Source organism: Ornithorhynchus anatinus, chromosome 2, assembly GCF_004115215.2.
Source record: "Ornithorhynchus anatinus isolate Pmale09 chromosome 2, mOrnAna1.pri.v4, whole genome shotgun sequence".
NCBI lineage: Eukaryota > Metazoa > Chordata > Mammalia > Monotremata > Ornithorhynchidae > Ornithorhynchus > Ornithorhynchus anatinus.
The window spans coordinates 161,617,281-161,636,765 of record NC_041729.1 but is presented as its reverse complement, the minus strand read 5'-3'; the positions used below and the strand labels follow the sequence as shown (position 1 = coordinate 161,636,765).

Sequence of the window (19,485 nt, the reverse complement as noted above, 5' to 3'; positions counted from 1 at the left end):
TCAGTCGTATTGATGGCGTTGACGCCCGTCTACTTGTTTTGTTGTCTGCCTCCCCCTTCTAGACCGCGAGCCCGTTGTTGGGTGGGGATCGTCTCTATCCGTTGCCGAAAGTACGATTCCAAGCGCTTGGTACAGTGCTGTGCGCGCGGAAAGCGGAATGAATGAATGAATGGTGTTTATCGAGCGCTTACCGTGTGCAGAGCATTGAACTACGCGCTTTTGAGAGCGCAGTTAACAGAGTCGGTAGACCTGTTCCCCGCCCACGGCAAGCTTACGGTCTGGAGGACCGTAAAGTAAGTCACTTCAACTATCATTTTTTGTGGGTTTTTGTTTTGAGGTTTTTTTGGAACTCTTAAATGAAAGCTTTTAAATGAAAGAATCTTGGAACTGATTCCCGGACGAGGAGTTACTGACAATCACGTCGTCTTCTCGGTCTGAGAGACTTCCGTGGATTCAAAGTGTCACCGCCCCCCTGCAGACAACATTCGAGTGTCTGCCTTGTTTTGCCTTCCTTTCCAATCACTTGTATGGGCAAAGGATTCATTCAGTCGTATTTATTGAGCACTCACCATGTGCGGAGCACTGTACTGATCGCTTGGGAGAGTAGAACTATGAACAGCGACGTGCCCTGCCCACAGTGAGCTTACAGTCTAGGGGGGGTGGAGACAGACATCAATGGAAATAAATAAAATGACAGATATGGACGTAAGCGGGGTGGGGCGGGAGGAGGGAAGAGCAAAGGGAGCGAGTCGGGGGGACGCAGAAGGGAGTGGGAGATGAGGAAAAGTGGGGTTTAGTCAGGGAAGGCCTCTTGGAGGAGATGGGCTTTCAGTAAGGCTTTGAAGGCGGGGAGAATAATTGTCCCTTGGATTTTGAGGAGGGAGGGAGTTCCATTCATTCATTCAGTAGTATTTATTGAGCGCCTGCTATGTGCAGAGCACTGTACTAAGCGCTTGGAATGGACAAACGGGCAACAGATAGAGACGGTCCCTGCCCTCTGACGGGCTCACGGTCTAATCGGGGGAGACGGACGGACGAGAACGATGGCAATAAATAGAATCGAGGGGATGAACATCTCATTGAAACAATGGCAAATAAATAGAATCAAGGCGATGTACATCTCATTAACAACATAAATAGGGTAATGAAGATAGATACAGTTGAGCGGACGAGTACGGTGCCGAGGGGATGGGAAGGGAGAGGGGGAGGAGCAGAGGGAAAGGGGGGGAAAGAGCGCTTAGCTGAGGGGAGGTGAAAGGGGGGTAGAGGGAGCAGAGGGAAAAGGGGAGCTCAGTGTGGGAAGGCCTCTCGGAGGAGGTGAGCTGTAAGTAGGGTTTTGAAGAGGGGAAGAGAATGAGTCTGGCGGAGGTGAGGAGGGAGGGCGTTCCGGGACCGCGGGAGGACGTGGCCCGGGGGTCGACGGCGGGACGGGCGACAACGGGGGACGGTGAGGAGGCGGGTGGCGGAGGGGCGGACCGCGCGGGGTGGCCGGTGGAAAGAGAGAAGGGAGGAGAGGTAGGGGGCGAGGGGATGGAGACCCTCGAAGCCCAGAGTGAGAAGTTTTTGTTTCGAGAAGTTCCAGGCCGGAGGCAGGACGTGGGCCGGGGGTCGACGGCCGGACAGGCGAGATGGAGGCCCGGTGAGGAGGGGAGCGGCGGCAGAGGAGCGGAGCGTGCGCTGCGATGGAGAGGGAGAGAAGGGAGGTGAGGGAGGAGGGGGCAGGGTGATGGACGGCTTTAAAGCCAGTGGCGAAGAGTTTTTGTCCGATATACGCAGGGGGGCGGGCAACCACTGGACTTTTCGGAGGAGGGCGGTGCCGTCGTTTCTGTAGCAAAATGATCTGGACAGCAGAGTGTAGAATGGAGCGCAGCGGATGACGGGCGTTACGAACCTCTGTGTCCCCGCACGCGCACCCCAAAGTAAAATGAAGCGAAATCCGGACACGGTTTGGCTTTGTTGTTAAGCCCGCGCTTCGTAATCAGAGAATTCGCATCCCTACTGAGGGCGAGTGGCGAGGAGTGTTTTGTCCATCCTTTTTTGCCGTGTCTAAAGGGATGGAATCTCGGAGGTAGAACCAGCCTCCCAGCCGCCTGACGCACCTCCCCCCTTCCGGCACGACCGTATCTGCTTCGGTCGGTCGGTGGTACCTATTGAGCGCTCACTGTCTTCTGGAGGGGGTTTTAATTTTGCCTTTTTCATTATGGTACTTGTTAAGTGCTGTACCGAGCGCTGGGGTAGATGATAATGTTGGCATTTGTCAAGCGCTTACCGTGTGCAGAGCACCGTTCTAAGCGCTGGGGGAGATACAGGGTCATCGGGTCGTCCCACGTGAGGCTCGCAGTTAATCCCCATTTTCCAGATCGAGGGAACTGAGGCGCAGAGGAGTGAAGTGACTCGCCCACAGTCACACAGCTGACGTGTGGCCCAGGCGGGATTCGAACCCATGACCTCTGACCCTCAAAAGCCCGCGATCTTTCCACTGAGCCACGCCGCTTCTCTGGGCCTACGGGACTCACGGTCTTAGCTGGGAAGAAGATTCAATCCCCATTTTACGGACGAGGAAACGGAGGCCCCGAGAAGTGAGGCCCTGCTGCCGCTGCCCCAGGGGGCGCCGCCGCCGAGCGCCCGGCCAACGGGAGGGCGCGTCTCGGAAAGCGGCGCGGCGGGGGCGTCCCGGCCGTCTGGCGCGCCCCGATTGGCCGCGCTCGCCCCAGCCGTTGGCCGTCGCCACCTAGCGGTGAGCGGGAAGGGCCGGGGTGTCCTCAGCGCTTAGTCCAGTGCTCTGCAGTCATTCATTCATTCATTCGGTCGTATTGAGTAATAATAATAATGTTGGTATTTGTGAAGCGCTTACTATGTGCAAAGCGCCGTTCTGAGCACTGGGGGATACAAGGTGATGGGGTTGTCCCACGTGGGGCTCACCGTTTTAATCCCCATTTGACCGATGAGGGAACTGAGGCCCCGTGAACTGACCCGCCCACGGTCACCCAGCTGGCAAGCGGCGGAGCCGGGATCCGAACCCACGACCTCTGACTCCCAAGCCCGGGCTCTTTCCGCTGAGCCACGTTAAGCGCTTGCTATGTGCCAGGCACTGTTCTGAGCCCCTGGGGGAGATGCAAGGACATCAGGTCGTCCCACATGGCGCTCCCAGTCTCCATCCCCATTTGACAGGTGAGCTCACTGAGGCCCAGAGAAGTGAAGTGACTTGCGCAAGGTCACAGAGCTGACAAGTAGCGAATCTGGGATTCGAACCCATGACCCCTCTGACTCCCAAGCCCGGGCTCTTTGCCTTGAGCCATGCCGCTCCTCTAGTTCATTCATCTGTTTATTGCACGTCTACTATGTGCAGAGCACTGGACTGAGCGCTTGGAACGGACAGTTCGGCAACAGGTAGAGGCAGTCCCCGCCCATTGACGGGCTCGCAGTCTCGAAGGGGGAGACGGACGGCAAAACAGGACGAGTAGTCAGGCGTCGGTCCCGTCAAGATAAATAGAATCGTAGATATATGCACAGCATTAACAAAATAAGTAGAGTAATAAATAGTATTTACACATATACACAAGTGAGGTGGAGAAGGGGGTAAAGCAGAGGGAGGGAGTAGGGGGAACGAGGAGGGGCAGAGGGAAAGGGGGGTTCAGTCAGGGAAGGCCTCCCGGAGGAGGTGAGCGCTCAGTAGGGCTTTGAAGAGGGGAAGAGAGGGAGTTTGGCGGAGGTGAGGAGGGAGGCCCTTCCGGGACGGCGGGAGGACGGGGGCCGGGGGTCGACGGCGGGTCGGGCGAGAACGGGGGACGGTGAGGAGGCGGGCGGCGGAGGAGCGGAGCGCGCGGGGTGGCCGGTGGAAAGAGAGGAGGGAAGAGGGGTAGGAGGGGGCGAGGGGATGGACGGCCTCGAAGCCTAGAGTGAGAAGTTTTTGTTTCTTGCCAAAGTTGATAGGCAACCACTGGAAGTGCTCAATAGACATCACTGAATGAATGTGGGGTCCGGCCGGGCAGCAGTGATAATAACAATTGCATATTTCTTAAGCACTTGCTTTGTAATAATAATAACGATGGTATTCGTTAAGCACTTACTGTGTGCCAAGCGCTTTTCTAAACCCTGGAGTGCAGACAAGGTAATCAGCTTCCCCCCCCCCCCCGTGGGGCTCACAGTCTTAATCCCCATTTTACAGATAAGGGAACTGAGACACAGAGAAGTGAGGTGACTTGCCCAGCGTCACACGGCCGACAAGAGGCGGGTCGGGATTAGAACCCACATCCTCTGACTCCCAAGCCCGGGCTCTTTCCCCTAAGCAGTGCTACTTCTCTAATAACGATCATAATAATAGAATAGCATAATCATAATAATGGCATTTATTATGTGCCAAGCACTTTTCTGAGCGGTGGGGGAGACCCTCGGTAATCGGGTCGTCCCACGTGGGGCTAACGGTCCTAATCCCCATTTTTATAGATGAGGCACAGAGAAGTGAAGTGGCTTGCCCAGGGTCACACAGCAGACGAGTGGCGGAGCCGGGATCCGAACCCGATTTGTCCATTCCAAGCGCTCAGTCCAGTGCTCTGCACATAGTGAGCGCTCGATAAATACTATTGATTGAATTTACAAGGTGATTGGGTTGTCCCGCCTGAGGCTCCCAGTCTTTATCCCCATTTTACAGATGAGGTCACTGAGGCCCAGGGAAGTGCGGTGACTCGCCCACAGTCGCCCAGCTGGCAAGCGGCGGGGCCTTGATCCGAACCCACGACCTCTGACTCCCAAGCCCGGGCCTCTTTCCGCTGAGCCGCGCTGCTGTCCTGGAGGGGGCGGGGGGGCCTCGGGCGGGTTTCCGGGCCAGCCCGGCAGGGGGGCAGAGCGAGACCCGACACCTTTCTTTGTGGTTTTTTAAATGGCATTTGTTCAGCGCTCACTGTGTGCCAGGCACTGTACTGAGCGCCGGGGCTGATACACGCTAATCAGGTTACGCCCGGTCCCCGTCTCACATGAGGCTCACGGTCAGTCGGTTGCATTTATTGAGCACTTACCGAGCGCTCAGTCGTCATCTCCTTGATTCTGTTCATTTGCTGTGGTTTTAATGAGATGTTCTTCCCCTCGATTCTATTTATCGCCACCGTTCTCGTCCGTCTCCCCCGATCGGGCCGTGAGCCCGTCAGAGGGCGGGGACCGTCTCTATCTGTTACCCATTTGTCCGTTCCAAGCGCCTAGTACAGTGCTCTGCGCATAGTAAGCGCTCAGTAAATACTGTTGAATGAATGAACGAAGGCAGAGCACTGAGAAGCAGCGCGGCTCAGCGGAAAGAGCCCGGGCTTGGGAGTCAGAGGTCGTGGGTTCGGATCCCGGCCCTGCCGCTTGTCGGCTGGGTGACTGGGCAGGTCACTTCACTTCTCTGGGCCTCAGTTCCCTCATCTGTAAAATGGGGCTGACGACTGGGAGCCTCACGTGGGACAACCTGATGACCCCGTGGCTACCCCAGCGCTTAGGAGGGTGTTCGGCACGCAGTGAGCGCTTAACCAATACCGACGTTATTATTAAAACGGGGATGATGACTGGGAGCCTCACGTGGGACGACCCGATGACCCTGTATCTCCCCCAGCGCTTAGAACGGCGCTCGGCACATAGCGAGCGCTTAACGGATGCCAACGTTATCGTTCTCACTAAGCGCTTGGGAGAGCACGGTTTAGCAATATAACAGACACATTCCCTGCCCACAGAGAGCCCGCAGTCTAGAGGGGGAGACAGACACCAATGTAAATAAATAAAATGACAGATACGGACGCTGGCGCTGTCGGGCTGGAAGGGGGGAATGAAGAAAGGGAGCGAGCCGGGGCGGCGCCGAAGGGAGCGGGAGGAGAGGAGAGGAGGGCGCAGTCAGGGAAGGCCTCCGGGAGGAGGTGGGCCTTCAGTGAGGCTTTGAAACGGGGGAGGGGAATTGTCTGGGGGATTTGAGGAGGGAGGGCTCGGACCAGGGGTCGGCGGCGAGATCGAGAGATACTGAGAGAGTTGGCATTAAGGGAGCAAAGCTCGTGAGCAGAGCTCACCTCCTCCAGGAGGCCTTCCCACCCTGAGCTTCCCCTTTTCCCTCTGCTCCCTCTGCTCCCTCTCTGCCCCCCCCCTCCCCCCAGCACTGTGCTCTTTTGTATATATGATGTATCACCCTATTTATTTTGTTAATGAGATGTACGTCCCTTCGATTCTATTTATCGCGATTGAGGTGTTTTGTTTCCGTCCTCCCCCGATTAGACTGTGAGCCCATCTGTGGGCGGGGACCGTCTCTCTCTGTTGCCGAATTGTCCGTTCCAAGCGCTCAGTGCAGTGCCCCTCACCTAGTAAGCGCTCAATAAATACTATCGAATGAACGAATACAGTCGATTAGACCGTGAGCCCGTCACTGGGCCGGGGTCGGTCGTCTCTATCCGTTGCCGAACCGTCCATTCCGAGCGCTCAGTCCGGTGCTCCGCACATAGTAAGCGCTCGATAGATGCTATCGGGTGAATGAATGAATGAACGTTGCCGAACCGTCCATTCCGAGCGCTCAGTCCGGTGCTCCGCACATAGTAAGCGCTCAATAAATACGATCGAATGAATGAGCGGCGAGGTGAGGTGGCGGACGGCTTCAAAGGCGGCGGTGAGGAGTTTCCATTCGACGCGGAGATGGATGGGCCGCCCCCGGGGGTTCTTGAGGCGGGCGGACTGAGCGTTTCCGGGGGGAAAAGGATCGCGTGGGGAGACACGGACTGAGCGTTTCCGGAGAAGGACGATCCGGGCAGCGGAATGAAGTGTGGACTGGAGTGGGGAGAGGCGGGAGGCGGGGAGGTCGGCGGGGAGGCTGATGCGGTCGTCAAGGCGGGAGAGGAGGACTGCTTGGAATAATATGGTGGCCGTCTGGATGGAGAGGAGAGGGTGGGTTATGGGGAGGTGGCCGAGGTGGAACTGACAGGATTTAGTGATGGACTGATACGTGGGCGGAGCGAGAGAGAGGAGTCAAGGAGAGTCAACGGTCAAGTCGATTAGTCCGTGAGCCTGTCATCGGGCAGGGACCGTCTCTATCTGTTGCCGAGTTGTCCATTCCCAACGCTCAGTCCAGCGCTCTGCTCCTAGTAAGCGCTCAATAAATACTCTCGAATGAATGAATGCAGTCGATTAGACCGCGAGCCCGTCACCGGGCAGGGACGGTCTCTATCTGTTGCCCAACTGTCCATTCCGAACGCTTCAGGCCAGAGCTCTGCACCTAGTAAGCGCTCAATAAATACTCTCGAATGAATGAATGCAGTCGATTAGACCGCGAGCCCGTCACCGGGCAGGGACCGTCTCTATCTGTTGCCGAACTGTCCATTCCGAGCGCTCAGTCCAGCGCTCTGCACCTAGTAAGCGCTCAATAAATACTCTCGAATGAATGAATGCAGTCGATTAGACCGCGAGCCCGTCACCGGGCAGGGACCGTCTCTATCTGTTGCCCAGTTGTCCATTCCGAACGCTTAGTCCAGTGCTCTGCACGTAGTAGACGTGCAATAAACAGATGAATGAACTAGAGGAGCGGCATGGCTCAAGGGAAAGAGCCCGGGCTTGGGAGTCTGTTCTAAGCGCTGGGGGAGATACAGGGTCATCGGGTCGTCCCACGTGAGGCTCCCAGTTAATCCCCATTTTACAGATGAGGTCACTGAGGCCCAGAGAAGTGAAGGGACTTGCCCACAGTCACCCAGCTGACAAGTGGCAGAGCCGGGATTCGAACCCATGACTTCTGACTCCCAAGCCCGGGCTCTTGCCACCGAGCCACCCAAGTCAGACCAAGAATTTATGCAGATTTCTTTTTTTCGGTCCGTTATTTGTTAAGGGCTTCCCATTTGTCCAGCTCGGGTAGATTTGGATCATTCGGGTCAGGCCGAGTCTCTGTCCCATTTGGGGCTCAGCAGGAGGGAGAACAGGTATTATTAATAATTATAATCATTACTGTTTTGTTGTAATATAATAATAACTATTATAGTGTTTGTTCAGCACTTCCTATGTGCCGGGCACTGTTCTAAGCGCTGGGGTAGATACAGGGTCATCAGGTTGTCCCACGTGGGGCTCGCGGTCTTCGTCCCCGTTTTATTCATTCATTCAGTAGTATTTATCGAGCGCTTACTATGTGCAGAGCACTGGACTGAGCGCTTGGAATGGACAGTTTGGCAACAGAGAGAGACGATAATAATGTTGGTATTTGTTAAGCGCTTACTATGTGCAGAACACTGTTCTAAGCGCTGGAGGCGTTACAGGGTCATCAGGTGGTCCCACGTGAGGCTCGCAGTCTTAATCCCCATTTTACAGATGAGGTAACTGAGGCACGGAGAAGTAAAGTGAGTGGCCCACAGCCACACAGCTGACGAGTGGCAGAGCCGGGATTCAAACCCGTGACCTCCGACTCCAAAGCCCGGTCTCTTTCCGCCGAGCCACGCAGTCCCTGCCCGTTGAGGGGCTCGGTTTTACCGACGAGGTAACTGAGGCCCAGAGAAGGGGAGCGACTGGCCCAAAGTCGCACGGCCGACCCGTGGCGGAGCCGGGAGGCGGACCCGCGATCTCCGGCTCCCGAGCCCGGGCTCTTTCCGCCGTGAGGAGACCGAGGCCCAGAGAGGGGAGGGGACCCGCCCCACGCGGCAGACGAGGGGCGGGCCGGGGATTAGAACCCGGGTCCTTCGACTCCCGGTCCCGGCCTCCCTCCGCCCGGCCCCTCTGCTTCCCGAACGCGGGCGTCGAGTGCGGTCTGAGGGTGTGCGGCGACGGTTCGCCGCAAGACGGCCGCCGCGGCGGGGCCGCGCGGCCGGAGGATCTCTCGGCCGAACGCGACCGGGCGGTTGCCGCTCCGTGTTTCTCCCGCACACGTCCGTCTACCGCCGCGGCGGCCTTCGGGGCCTCCGGAAATCGAAGGGTTTCCGTGACGCGGACGGGGGGGGGCGGGGGTCGATCTGGGGTTGGGCGAGACGGCCCCTTTCCGGGCATTTCCCAGAAACGCGGGTGGCGCCTCATCTAAACATTTCCATTAATCCGGCGAGCTCGGCCAAGGCCGTTTTTAGACAGAATCCCCAGTAGGGCCCGGCGGCGCGGGGTGGATTTTCCAGCCCCGTCTTTGGTATCCGGTCTCCGGACGGCCTCCCCCGAGCTGCCGTTGCGGAGGATGATCGAATTTCCAGGCGGTCTGGGGGCGGCGAGCCCGACTGCGGGTCTCCCCCGATTGGACCCTGAGCCGTCTCAGAGGATAATCGAATCTCGAGGCGCGGGTCGGTTGGTTTTTGTCCCCGCGTCTCCCCCGATTAGACCGTGAGCCCGTCTTGGGCGGGGATCGTCTCTGTCTGGCGCCCGATCGTCCGTGCCGAACGCTTAGTACGGTGCTCTGCGCGCGGAGGGGAGGAGCCGCTGGCAAAACGACCTGACGGGGACCGGCGCCTTTCGTCTTCGTTTCTCCACCTCTGCCAGGTGGGACCCCCGGGACGATAGAGTAATAATACCGCTTATAACCGTGGTATGCGTTAAGCGCTTATTACGTGCCGGCCACCGGACTGAGTTCTGGGGTGATAATAGTAATGATGATGACATTCGTTCAGCGTGGCTCAGTGGAAAGAGCACAGGATTAAGACCGTGAGCCTCACGTGGGACCACCCGATGACCCTGTATCTCAGCGCTCGGCACATAGTAAGCGCTTAACAGAAGCCGACATCATCATCACCGTTCTTATTAAGCGCTGACTATGAGCAAAGCACTGTCCTAAGCGCTCGGCACATAGAAGCAGCGTGGCTCAGTGGAAAGAGCCCGGGCCTGGCGGTCGGAGGTCACGGGTTCGAATCCCGGCTCTGCCGCCTGTCGGCTGCGTGACTTCGGGCAAGTCACTTCACTTGTCTGGGCGTCGTTTACCTCATCCGTATAATGGGGATGAAGACTGTGAGCCCCACGTGGGACAGCCTGATCTCCTCGTATCCCCGCCAGCGCTTAGAACGGTGCTTTGCACGTAGTAAGCACTCAACTACCGACGTTATTATTATTATTGTAAGCCCCCGGGGAAGCAGCGCGGGCCGATGGCTGGAGGATGGGCTTGAGACTCAGAGAACCCGGGTTCTAGTCCCCGCCCCACCACTTGTCCGCCCCGTGACCTCGGACAAGTCGTTTCGCTTCTCTGGGCCTCCGCTCCCTCTCCTGTAGAAAGGGGATCGAGACCGTGAGCCCCACGGGGGCCGGCCTCCCCGAGCTTGATTTGCTCCGAATCGAGCCCGGCACTTCACACGGCGCCTGGCGCGTAGTAGGCGCTTCACGGGTGCCGTTAAAAAAAAAACACAATCGATTGGTCACTGGCGTGGCGGCGTGTGGGAATCGGCGGCGGCGAATCCTTCCGGGTTCTCGAGGGATCCTTCTCTGCGAGCCCGTCACTGGGCGGGGATCGTCTCTATCTGTTGCCGAGTCGTCCGTTCCAAGCGCTCAGTCCGGTGCTCTGCACATAGTAAGCGCCCAGTAAATACCGTTGAATGAATGAGTGCTCCTTTTTGGCCGGCGGATCATTCATTTCCACAAAAGTAAGCCCCACTTTTTCTCCTCTCCCACTCCCTTCCGCATCACCCCGACTCGCTCCCTCCGTTCGTGTGTCCCCCCCCCCCCCCCCCGGCCGCCCCACAGCACTTACGTCTTTATCTGTCATTTTATTCATCTGTAGCGATGCCCGTTTACTCGTACCGATGTCCGTCTCCACGCCGCCCACCTCCCGAGACCGTGAGCTCGTTGCGGGCGGGGATTGTCTCTCCATTGCTGTATTGTACTTTCCCAAGCACTTGGTGCCGTGCTCTGCCCACGGAAAGCGCTCGATAAATAGGATTGAATGAATAATAATGATGATAATCATTTGGTATTTGTTAAGCGCTTACTCTCTGCAGAGCACCGTTCTAAGCACTTGGGTAGATACAGGGTCGTCACGTTGTCCCACGGGAGGCTCCCAGTCTCAATCCCCATTTTCCAGGTGAGGTCAACTGAGGCCCAGAGAAGCGAAGTGACTTGCCCACGGTCCCCCAGCTGACGAGTGGCAGAGCGGGGATTCGAACCCGCGACCTCCGACTCCCAAGCCCGGGCTCTTTCCGCCGAGCCGCGCCGCTTCCCCCGGTGAATGAATGGACGGTGTGGCTTCCCGGTGGCCGCCCTCCTTCCCGATTTCTAATTCGGTAGGGTGAGGTTCTGGGCAATTCGGTTCCATCCTGGACAGTTTTTTGGTAGTTTTCCCCCTTCCCTTTGGGACTCCAGATAATAACGTTGTTATTTAAGCGCTTACTCTGTGCAGAGCGCTGTCCTAAGCGCTGGGGGAGATACGGGGCCGTCGGCTTGTCCCGCGTGGGGCTCCCGGTCTTCATCCCCATTTTCCAGATGAGGGAACTGAGGCACAGAGAAGGGAAGCGACTCGCCCACAGTCACGCAGCCGACAGGTGTCAGGGCGGGGATTCGAACCCGTGACCCCCGACCCGTGCCCTCCCCACCGGGCCGCGCCTCTTCCCCCAGCGGGACGAAGGAACGGCGTGGCTTCGCGGTGACCGCCCGCCCCTCGGTCTCTAATTCGGTAGGATGAAAATCTGGGATCCGGTCCCATCCCGGCCGGTTTTCTCGGTTCCCCCGAGCCGCGGGGAAGAGGGAGGGGTCGTCTCGCCGGGGGGTTTGTTTCTTCGTCTCCCTGCGGAGTCGCTGATTTTCCCGTGTCGTTTGTAGGCCGGTCACCATGGCGATGACGGCCGGGACCGCGGCCCCCTTTCCCATGAGCAACCACACCCGGGAGAGGGTGACCGTGGCCAAGCTCACCTTAGAGAACTTCTACAGCAACCTCATCCTGCAGCACGAGGAGCGGGAGACCAGGTACGGCGGCCCCCCGCCCTCCGGCCTCCCCGGGGCCCGGCCCGGCGTCGGGCCGCCTCCTCCGGGCGGGCCGCCAACTCCCCCGCCCGTCTGCCCGCCGTTCCCGGTGCCCTCTCGGGAGCCGGGCCCCTCCCCGGCTTTGGTTTGGGCGGTCTCTCGGGCACCGATAAGAACAACGTCGGCGTCTGTTAAGCGCTTGGCGCGTGCAAGGCGCTGTTCTAAGGGAGGATGCAAGGTCATCGGGCCGTCCCACGTGGGGGCTGGCAGTCTTCGTCCCCGTTTTACAGATGAGGTGACTGAGGCGCCGAGAAGCGAAGTGACTCGCCCGGAGTCACACAGCTGACGGGCGGCCGAGCCGGGATTTTGGAACCCGTGATCTCTGATTGCCCAGCCCGTGCTCTTTCCGCTCAGCCACGCTGCTTCTAGTGGCCGTGCCGCTTGTTGGTATTGGGTATCCGTTCAGCGCGCGCTCTGGGCAGAGCACCGTTCTAAGCGCTGGGGGAGATACAGGGTCGTCGGGTTGTCCCACGGGAGGCTTCCGGTCTTCAGCCCCGTTCTACAGATGAGGCAACTGAGGCACAGAGAAGTGAAGTGACTCGCCCACCGTCCCACAGCTGGCGAGGGGCGGAGTCGGGTTTCGAACCTATGACCTCTGACTCCCAAGCCCGCTGCTGGAGTAGATATACGTTACTCATTCATTCAGTGGTATTTATTAATAATCGTAACGTTGGTATCCGTTAAGCGCTTACTATGTGCCGAGCACTGTTCTGAGCGCTGGGGGAGACGCAGGGTCATCAGGTGGTCCCACGGGAGGCTCCCGGTCTTCATCCCCATTTTCCAAATGAGGTCACTGAGGCCCAGAGAAGTGAAGCGACTTGCCCACGGACACACGGCCGACAAGTGGGATCGAGACTGTGAGCCCCACGTGGGGCAGGGACTGCGTCCGACCCGATTGGCTTGCATCCACCCCAGCGCTTAGTAAAGTGCCTGGCATGTAGTAAGCGCTTGACCAATGCCAGGATTCTTATTACTGTTCACTTCTCCGGGCCTCAGTTTCCTCAACTGCAAAATGAGGGTTCAGTACTTGTTCTCCCTCTTACTTAATAATGATAATGTTGGTACGTGTTAAGCGCTTACTCTGTGCCGAGCACCGTTCTGAGCGCTGGGGGAGATACGGGGTCGTCGGGTCGTCCCACGGGAGGCTCCCGGTCTCGTCCCCATTGTACGGAGGAGGGAACCGAGGCCCAGAGAAGTGAGGTGACGGGCCCACGGTCCCACAGCTGACGAGGGACGGAGCCGGGATTCGAAGCCGTGGCCTCCGACTCCCAAGCCCGGGCCCTTGCCACCGGGCCACGCTCCTCGGTATGCTTGTTCCGCGTACGACCCGTTGAGGCAGCCCACATTCTACCGAGGCCCGGAGGAGTGAGGCGACTCGCCCACGGTCCCACAGCTGCCGAGTGGCGGAGCCGGGATTCGAACCCACGGCCTCGGACTCCCCGGCCCGCGCTCTCTCCGCCGAGCCACGCCGCTTCCCGTAAAGTGGGGGCGACCGTGAGCCCCACGTGGGACGGGGACTGTGTCCGATCGGATGAGCCTGGATCGAGCCCGGTGCTCAGAGCGGTGCCTGGCGCAGAGTAAGCTCTTGAGAAATGCCTTTAAAAAAAAAAAAGGAAAATCGAATCTCCTCCGCTGGCATTTCATCCCGCTCAGGTTTATAATGTTCCGTGCAAAAATGTTGGTAAATAACTCCTTTTTACTGTTCCGATCGACCGAGGCTTTTTTTTTTTTGAAATAGTAGCTGCGTAAGCTGTTCCCGTGGGCCGCCTCAAATTTTTCTTTTAATGGCATTTAAGTGCTTACCGCGTACCACACGCCGTTCTGAGCGCTGGGATAAATACAGGCCCATCCGTCGGGCGCTGTCTGCGTCCCACGTGGGGCGCCCGGTCTTCATCCCCCTCTCGGTGGGAAGAGGCCGGGCTTGGGAGCCAGAGGTCGTGGGTTCGAATCCCGACTCCGCCCCTCGCCAGCTGTGTGACTGTGGGCCGGTCGCTTCACTTCTCCGGGCCTCGGTTCCCTCGTCTGTAAAATGGGGGTGAAGAATGTGAGCCTCACGTGGGACGACCTCATTCCCCTGTATCTTCCCCAGCGCTTAGAACGGCGCCCGGCACGTAGTAAGCGCTTAACAGATGCCGGCGTTATTATTTCGAGAAGCCACGTGGCTCAGTGGGAAGAGCCCGGGCTTGGGAGTCAGGAGTCAAGGGTTCTAATCCCACCTCCGCCCCTTAGCAGCTGTGTGACCTTGGGCGAGTCACTTCACTCCTCTGGGCCTCAGTGACCTCATCTGTAAAATCGGGATGAAGACCGTGAGCCCCACGTGGGACGCGGACGGTCTCCGACCTATCCCGGTGCTCGGAATGGCGCGTGGTACATAGTGAGCACTTAAATACCACCAAAAAAGAAAATTGAGGCGGCCCACGGGAACAGCTTACACAGCTACTATTTAAAAAAGAAAGCCTTGGTCGATCAGAATGGTAAAAAAAAAAAAGAGTTATTTTGTCAAATGGGGATGAAGACCGTGAGCCCCACGTGGGACAGCCTGATCACCTTGTACCCGCCCTCCCCCCCCCCCCCCAGCGCTTAGAACAGTGGTCGGCACACAGTGAGCGCTTAACAGATGCCATCGTCGTCATCTCCTTCCCACCCGAATCCTGTCTCCCCCCGACTTTCCTATCCCTAAAGGACACATCCCCCTCCTCCCCGTCTCCCACGCTCGTGACCCGGGCCTCGTCGTCCTGCCCGCCGCCTTCACATTCAGTCATGATGTCGGTACGTGTCAAGCGCTTACTATGTGCAGAGCCCCGTTCTGAGCGCTGGGGGGGAATACGGGGTCATCGGGTCGTCCCACGTGAGGCTCCCGGTCAATCCCCGTTTTCCAGATGAGGTCACCGGGGCACAGAGAAGCGAAGTGACTTGCCCACAGTCACACGGTTGACGAGCGGCGGAGCCGGGATTCGAACCCATGACCTCTCACTCCCGAGCCCGGGCTCTTTCCACTGAGCCACGCCGCTTCTCTAATAATAATTCTCTAATTCTTTCATAATAATTATAATGCCCGTATTCTTTAAGCGCTTACTGTGTGCCGAGCACTATTCTAAGCGCCGGGGGGATGCGAGGTAGTCAGGTTGGCCCACGTGGTGCTCGCGGTCTTCGTCCCCATTTTACAGACGAGGGAACTGAGGCCCGGAGAAGTCAAGCGGCTCGCCCCCAGGCGCCCAGCTTTCAGGCGGCGGAGCCGGGATCAGGACCCGTGACCTCTGGCTCCTAAGCCCGTCTCTTTTCCACTGAGCCACGCTGCTTCTCTGAGGACCCGATGGTCACCCCGCCCTCCTCCCCCTCGTACTTAGGTCCGTCGCTGTGGTTCATTTATTCGGTCAGTCGTAGTTATCGGGCGCCTACCGCGTGCAGAGCACCGTACCGACCGCTTGGGAGAGTACAGTACGAGAGTAAACGGACACGTTCCCCGCCCGCAACGAGCTTCCGGCCTGGAGGGGCGTTCGACGTCTGCGTCCCCCTTCCCCGAGCCCCCGAGGGGCAGCGGAAGCCGAACTCCCCCCACCGCTGAGTAATAACAACGTCGGTATCCGTTAAGCGCTCACTGTGCGCCGAGCCCCGCTCTAAGCGCCGGGGGAGATGCGGGGTCATCGGGTCGTCCCGCGTGGGGCTCGCAGTTCATCCCCATTTTCCAGACGAGGTCACCGAGGCCCAGAGAAGCGAAGCGACGTGCCCCCGGTCGCGCGGTTGACGAGCGGCAGAGCCGGGATTCGAACCCGTGACCTCTGACTCCCAAGCCCGGGCTCTTCCCGCCGAGCCACGCTGTAGCACGGTGCTCTGCCCGCAGAAAGCGCTCAATAGATAGCATCGATTCTCCAGGCGTGTACAGAGACCGTGGAGGGTTTACCCGAAGCGGGGTGTGTTCTACTGTTTCTCTTCTTCTTCTTCTTTTCAGGCAGAAGAAACTGGAAGTGGCCATGGAGGAAGAAGGATTGGCCGATGAAGAGGTAACGGCCAGCTGGTTTTTCCTTTTATGGTATCTGTTGAGCGCTTACTTGGCGTCAGGCACCGTACTAAGCCCCGCGGGCAGATGGAAGCGCATGACGTGCGAAGGGGGTCCAGGTCCCACGTGATAATACTACTACTCGGGGCCTCGGCTGAGCGCTTACCATGTGCCGGTCACCGTGCCGGTGGATGCCGGCAGATCGGGTCAGACCCGGTCCCCGTCCCACGTGGGGCTCACGGTCTCGATCCTCGTTTTCCGGACGAGGGGACCGGGGCCCGGAGGAGTGAAGTGACCGGCCCGAGGTCACGCAGCAGGCGAGGGGCAGAGCCCGGCTCGCGGGCCCGATCCCCATTTCGCGGGCGAGGTGACCGAGGCCCGGAGAAGGGGAGCGACCCCCCCCCCGGGACGGCAGGCCTGTGGCGCCGCCGGGATTAGAACCCGGGTCCCGTGACGCCCAGGCCCGGGCTTTAACCACCGGACCGCTCCGCGTCTCTTCCTGCCCAGTTAATCGCCTTCGTGGGTCTGCGAGTCCGGTTACCTCGGGAGGAGAGGAGATTTCACGGTTTGGGAAGATGATGACGATGATGTTGGCATTTATTAAGCGCTTACAATGTGCCGAGCACCGTTCTGAGCGCTGGGGGAGATACGGGGTCGTCGGGTCGTCCCACGGGAGGCTCCCGGTCTCGTCCCCATTGTACGGAGGAGGGAACCGAGGCCCAGAGAAGTGAGGTGACTCGCCCACGGTCCCACAGCTGACGAGGGACGGAGCCGGGATTCGAAGCCGTGGCCTCCGACTCCCAAGCCCGGGCTCTTGCCACCGGGCCAACGCTCCTCGGTATGCTTGTTCCGCGTACGACCCGTTGAGGCAGCCCACATTCTACCGAGGCCCGGAGGAGTGAGGCGACTCGCCCACGGTCCCACAGCTGCCGAGTGGCGGACCCGGCATTCGAACCCGTGGCCTCGGACTCCCAGGCCCGGCCTCTTTCCGCCGAGCCACGCCGCTTCGCGATTATCTGGAAAAAGCATCAGAGAAATGGGTCAGGAGGGCAAAAATGCCCGGTCGTCCACAGTTGGGAAGCAAAGTGAAGAGGATTCCCGAGAAAGAGAAAATAAAAATTGGGTGCAAATTATTTTTTAACTCTTTATTACAATTGGGCAGCCACTAAGTACCCCCAGTTTTCATGGAATGCCTGGGGGGGGGGGGTAGGGTGGGTTTAAGGTTTTTTTAGTAATAATGATGATGGTGGTACTTGTACCTGAGAAGCGGTGTGGCTCAGTGGAAAGAGCGCAGGCTTGGAAGTCCGAGGTCATGGGTTCAAATGCCGGCTCTGCCACTGGTCAGCCGGGTGACTGTGGGCAAGTCGCTTCACTTCTCTGTGCCTCAGTGACCTCATCTGGAAAAAGGGGATGAAGACTGGGAGCCTCACGTGGGACAACCTGATTCCCCTCAATCTCCCCCAGTGCTTAGAACAGTGCTCTCCACAGAGTAAGCGCTTAACACATACCAACATTATTATTATATTTCACATATATATATATATATTATGTGCGGAGAAGCAGCGTGGCTTAATGGCAAGAGCCCGGGCTGGGGAGTCAGAGGTCGTGGGTTCCAATCCCGGCTCTGCCGCTTGCCAGCTGTGTGACTTTGGGCAAGTCACTTCACTTCCCTGTGCCTCAGTGACCTCGTCTGTGAAATGGGGATGAAGACTGTGAGCCCCGCAACCCGATTCCCTCGTTTCTCCCCCAGCGCTTAGAACGGCGCTTGGCTCATAGTAAGCGCTCAACAGACACCGTTTTTATTCTTATTATATATCTGAATTTCCAACAGAGACCTCACCTTTCATTTTTAGAGTTCAGTCCCGCCAGAGAGGCCGTCTTCATTTTTAAAACGTTCCATCCGTCGGCGGCCCCCCCTCCTACCGTTAAGCCTCTCGGTGCCCAAGGACACATCCCGCTTCCCCGACGTGTCTAGGGCTGCTATTTCTGTCTTAAAAGGGGGGGGGGATCGAGTCACCGTTTTTAAGGATCGGCGTGGCGGGGTCCGGCTCTTCCACGCCGGGGAGGCGGGCGGTGCGGTTTTCCACGACCTCATCCTACGGCGATTTCACCTAACGGTCACGGAGGCGGAGATCGAAACCCGCCCCGCAGAGATTTCTTCCGGGCGTCGGTCCGCGTGGGTCTCGGTACTTCGGAAAGTTGGAAGAAAAGGAAAATGATCCGGTCCCCGGTTCCCCCTCGTGACTTCCTCGGAAACCTCTCTAAAGAGAAGCCCGGAAGGGTTAGCGACGCTTCGGGAAACTCGGCTAAGTGACGACGACAGTCATAATAATTGGGGCGTCGGCTAAGCGCTTGCTGCGTGCCCTGCCGCTTGGCAGCCGTGTGACCGTGGGCCAGTCGCTTCACTTCTCCGTGCCTCGGCGACCTCGTCCGTAATAATAATGATAACGATGGTATCTGTTAAACGCTTACTACGTGCAGAGCGCCGTTCTGAGCGCTGGGGTAGATACGGGGGCATCGGGTCGTCCCACGTGAGGCTCGCGGTTACTCCCCGTTTTCCAGAGGAGGTAACCGAGGCCCAGGGAAGTGAAGCGACTCGCCCGCGGTCACACGGCTGACAGGTGGTGGCAGAGCCGGGATTCGTCCCCGTGACCTCTGACTCCCAAGCCCGGGCTCTTTCCACTGAGCCACGCTGCCGGGGATGGAGACCTGAGCCTCACGTGGGACAACCCGACGACCCCGTGTCTCCCCCAGCGCTTAGAACGGCGCCCTGCACATAATAAGCGCTTAACAGATACCGACGTCATTATCATTACGTGCCAGGGACAGTGCTGAGCGCTGGGGCCGATTCAAGACGATCGGCTCCCGCCTGGGGCTCACCGTCCAAGTAGGAGCCCGGCGGCGGGCAGGGACGGTCTCTCTCTGTTGCCGAATTGTCCGTTCCAAGCGCTCGGTCCAGTGCCCTGCACACAGTAAGGGCTCGATAAATACCCTCGAATGAATGAATGCGGTCGATTAGACCGTGAGCCCGTCACCGGGCAGGGACGGTCTCTATCTGTTGCCCAGTTGTCCGTTCCAGGTGGCAGAGCTGGGATTCGAACTCATGACCTCTGACTCCAAAGCCCGTGCTCTTTCCGCCGAGCCACGCTGCTTCTCTGATGGCCCTGGCTTCTAATCCCAAACGGACCTCTCGTGTACCTTCACAGGCGGGCAAGTCACTTCACCCGGCTGGGCCTCAGTGACCTCATCTGTAAAAGGGGTTGAAGACGGTGAGCCCCACATGGGACAACCCGACGACCCCGTATCTCCCCCGGCGCTTAGACCGGCGCCCGGCACATAGCGAGCGCTTAACGGATACCGACGGCACAGTAGAGTTAGGAGAGACGATCCCTGCCCTCGAGAAGCTTACTGTTCGGTGGGCGAGGCAGACGTCGCAAGAGGCGACACTCGTTCATTCATTCGGTCGAGTTTATTGAGCGCTCACTTCGTGCAGGGCACCGTACCAAGCGCTCGGGACGGACAGTTCGGCAACAGATAGAGACGGTCCCCGCCCACTGACGGGCTCGCGGTCTAATCGGGGGAGACGGACG

General features: G+C 58.5%; 1 protein-coding gene across 9 annotated transcripts in view; it reads left to right on the top strand.

The window, feature by feature from the left end:
- The window catches only part of STK38L (serine/threonine kinase 38 like), an 84,030-nt gene that overhangs the window by 33,115 nt on the left and 31,430 nt on the right, over positions 1 to 19,485 (top strand). For 7 of the 9 annotated variants that reach the window (XM_029057188.1, XM_029057195.2, XM_029057192.2 and 4 more), the window contains 2 exons: positions 11,698 to 11,841; positions 15,848 to 15,899. In XM_029057188.1, coding sequence (XP_028913021.1) covers positions 11,698 to 11,841; positions 15,848 to 15,899 — 196 coding nt within the window. Of the gene's footprint in view, positions 1 to 11,143; positions 11,163 to 11,697; positions 11,842 to 15,847; positions 15,900 to 19,485 lie in introns of those variants that run through there. The other 2 variants (XM_029057202.1, XM_029057208.2) reach the window with 2 other exon arrangements.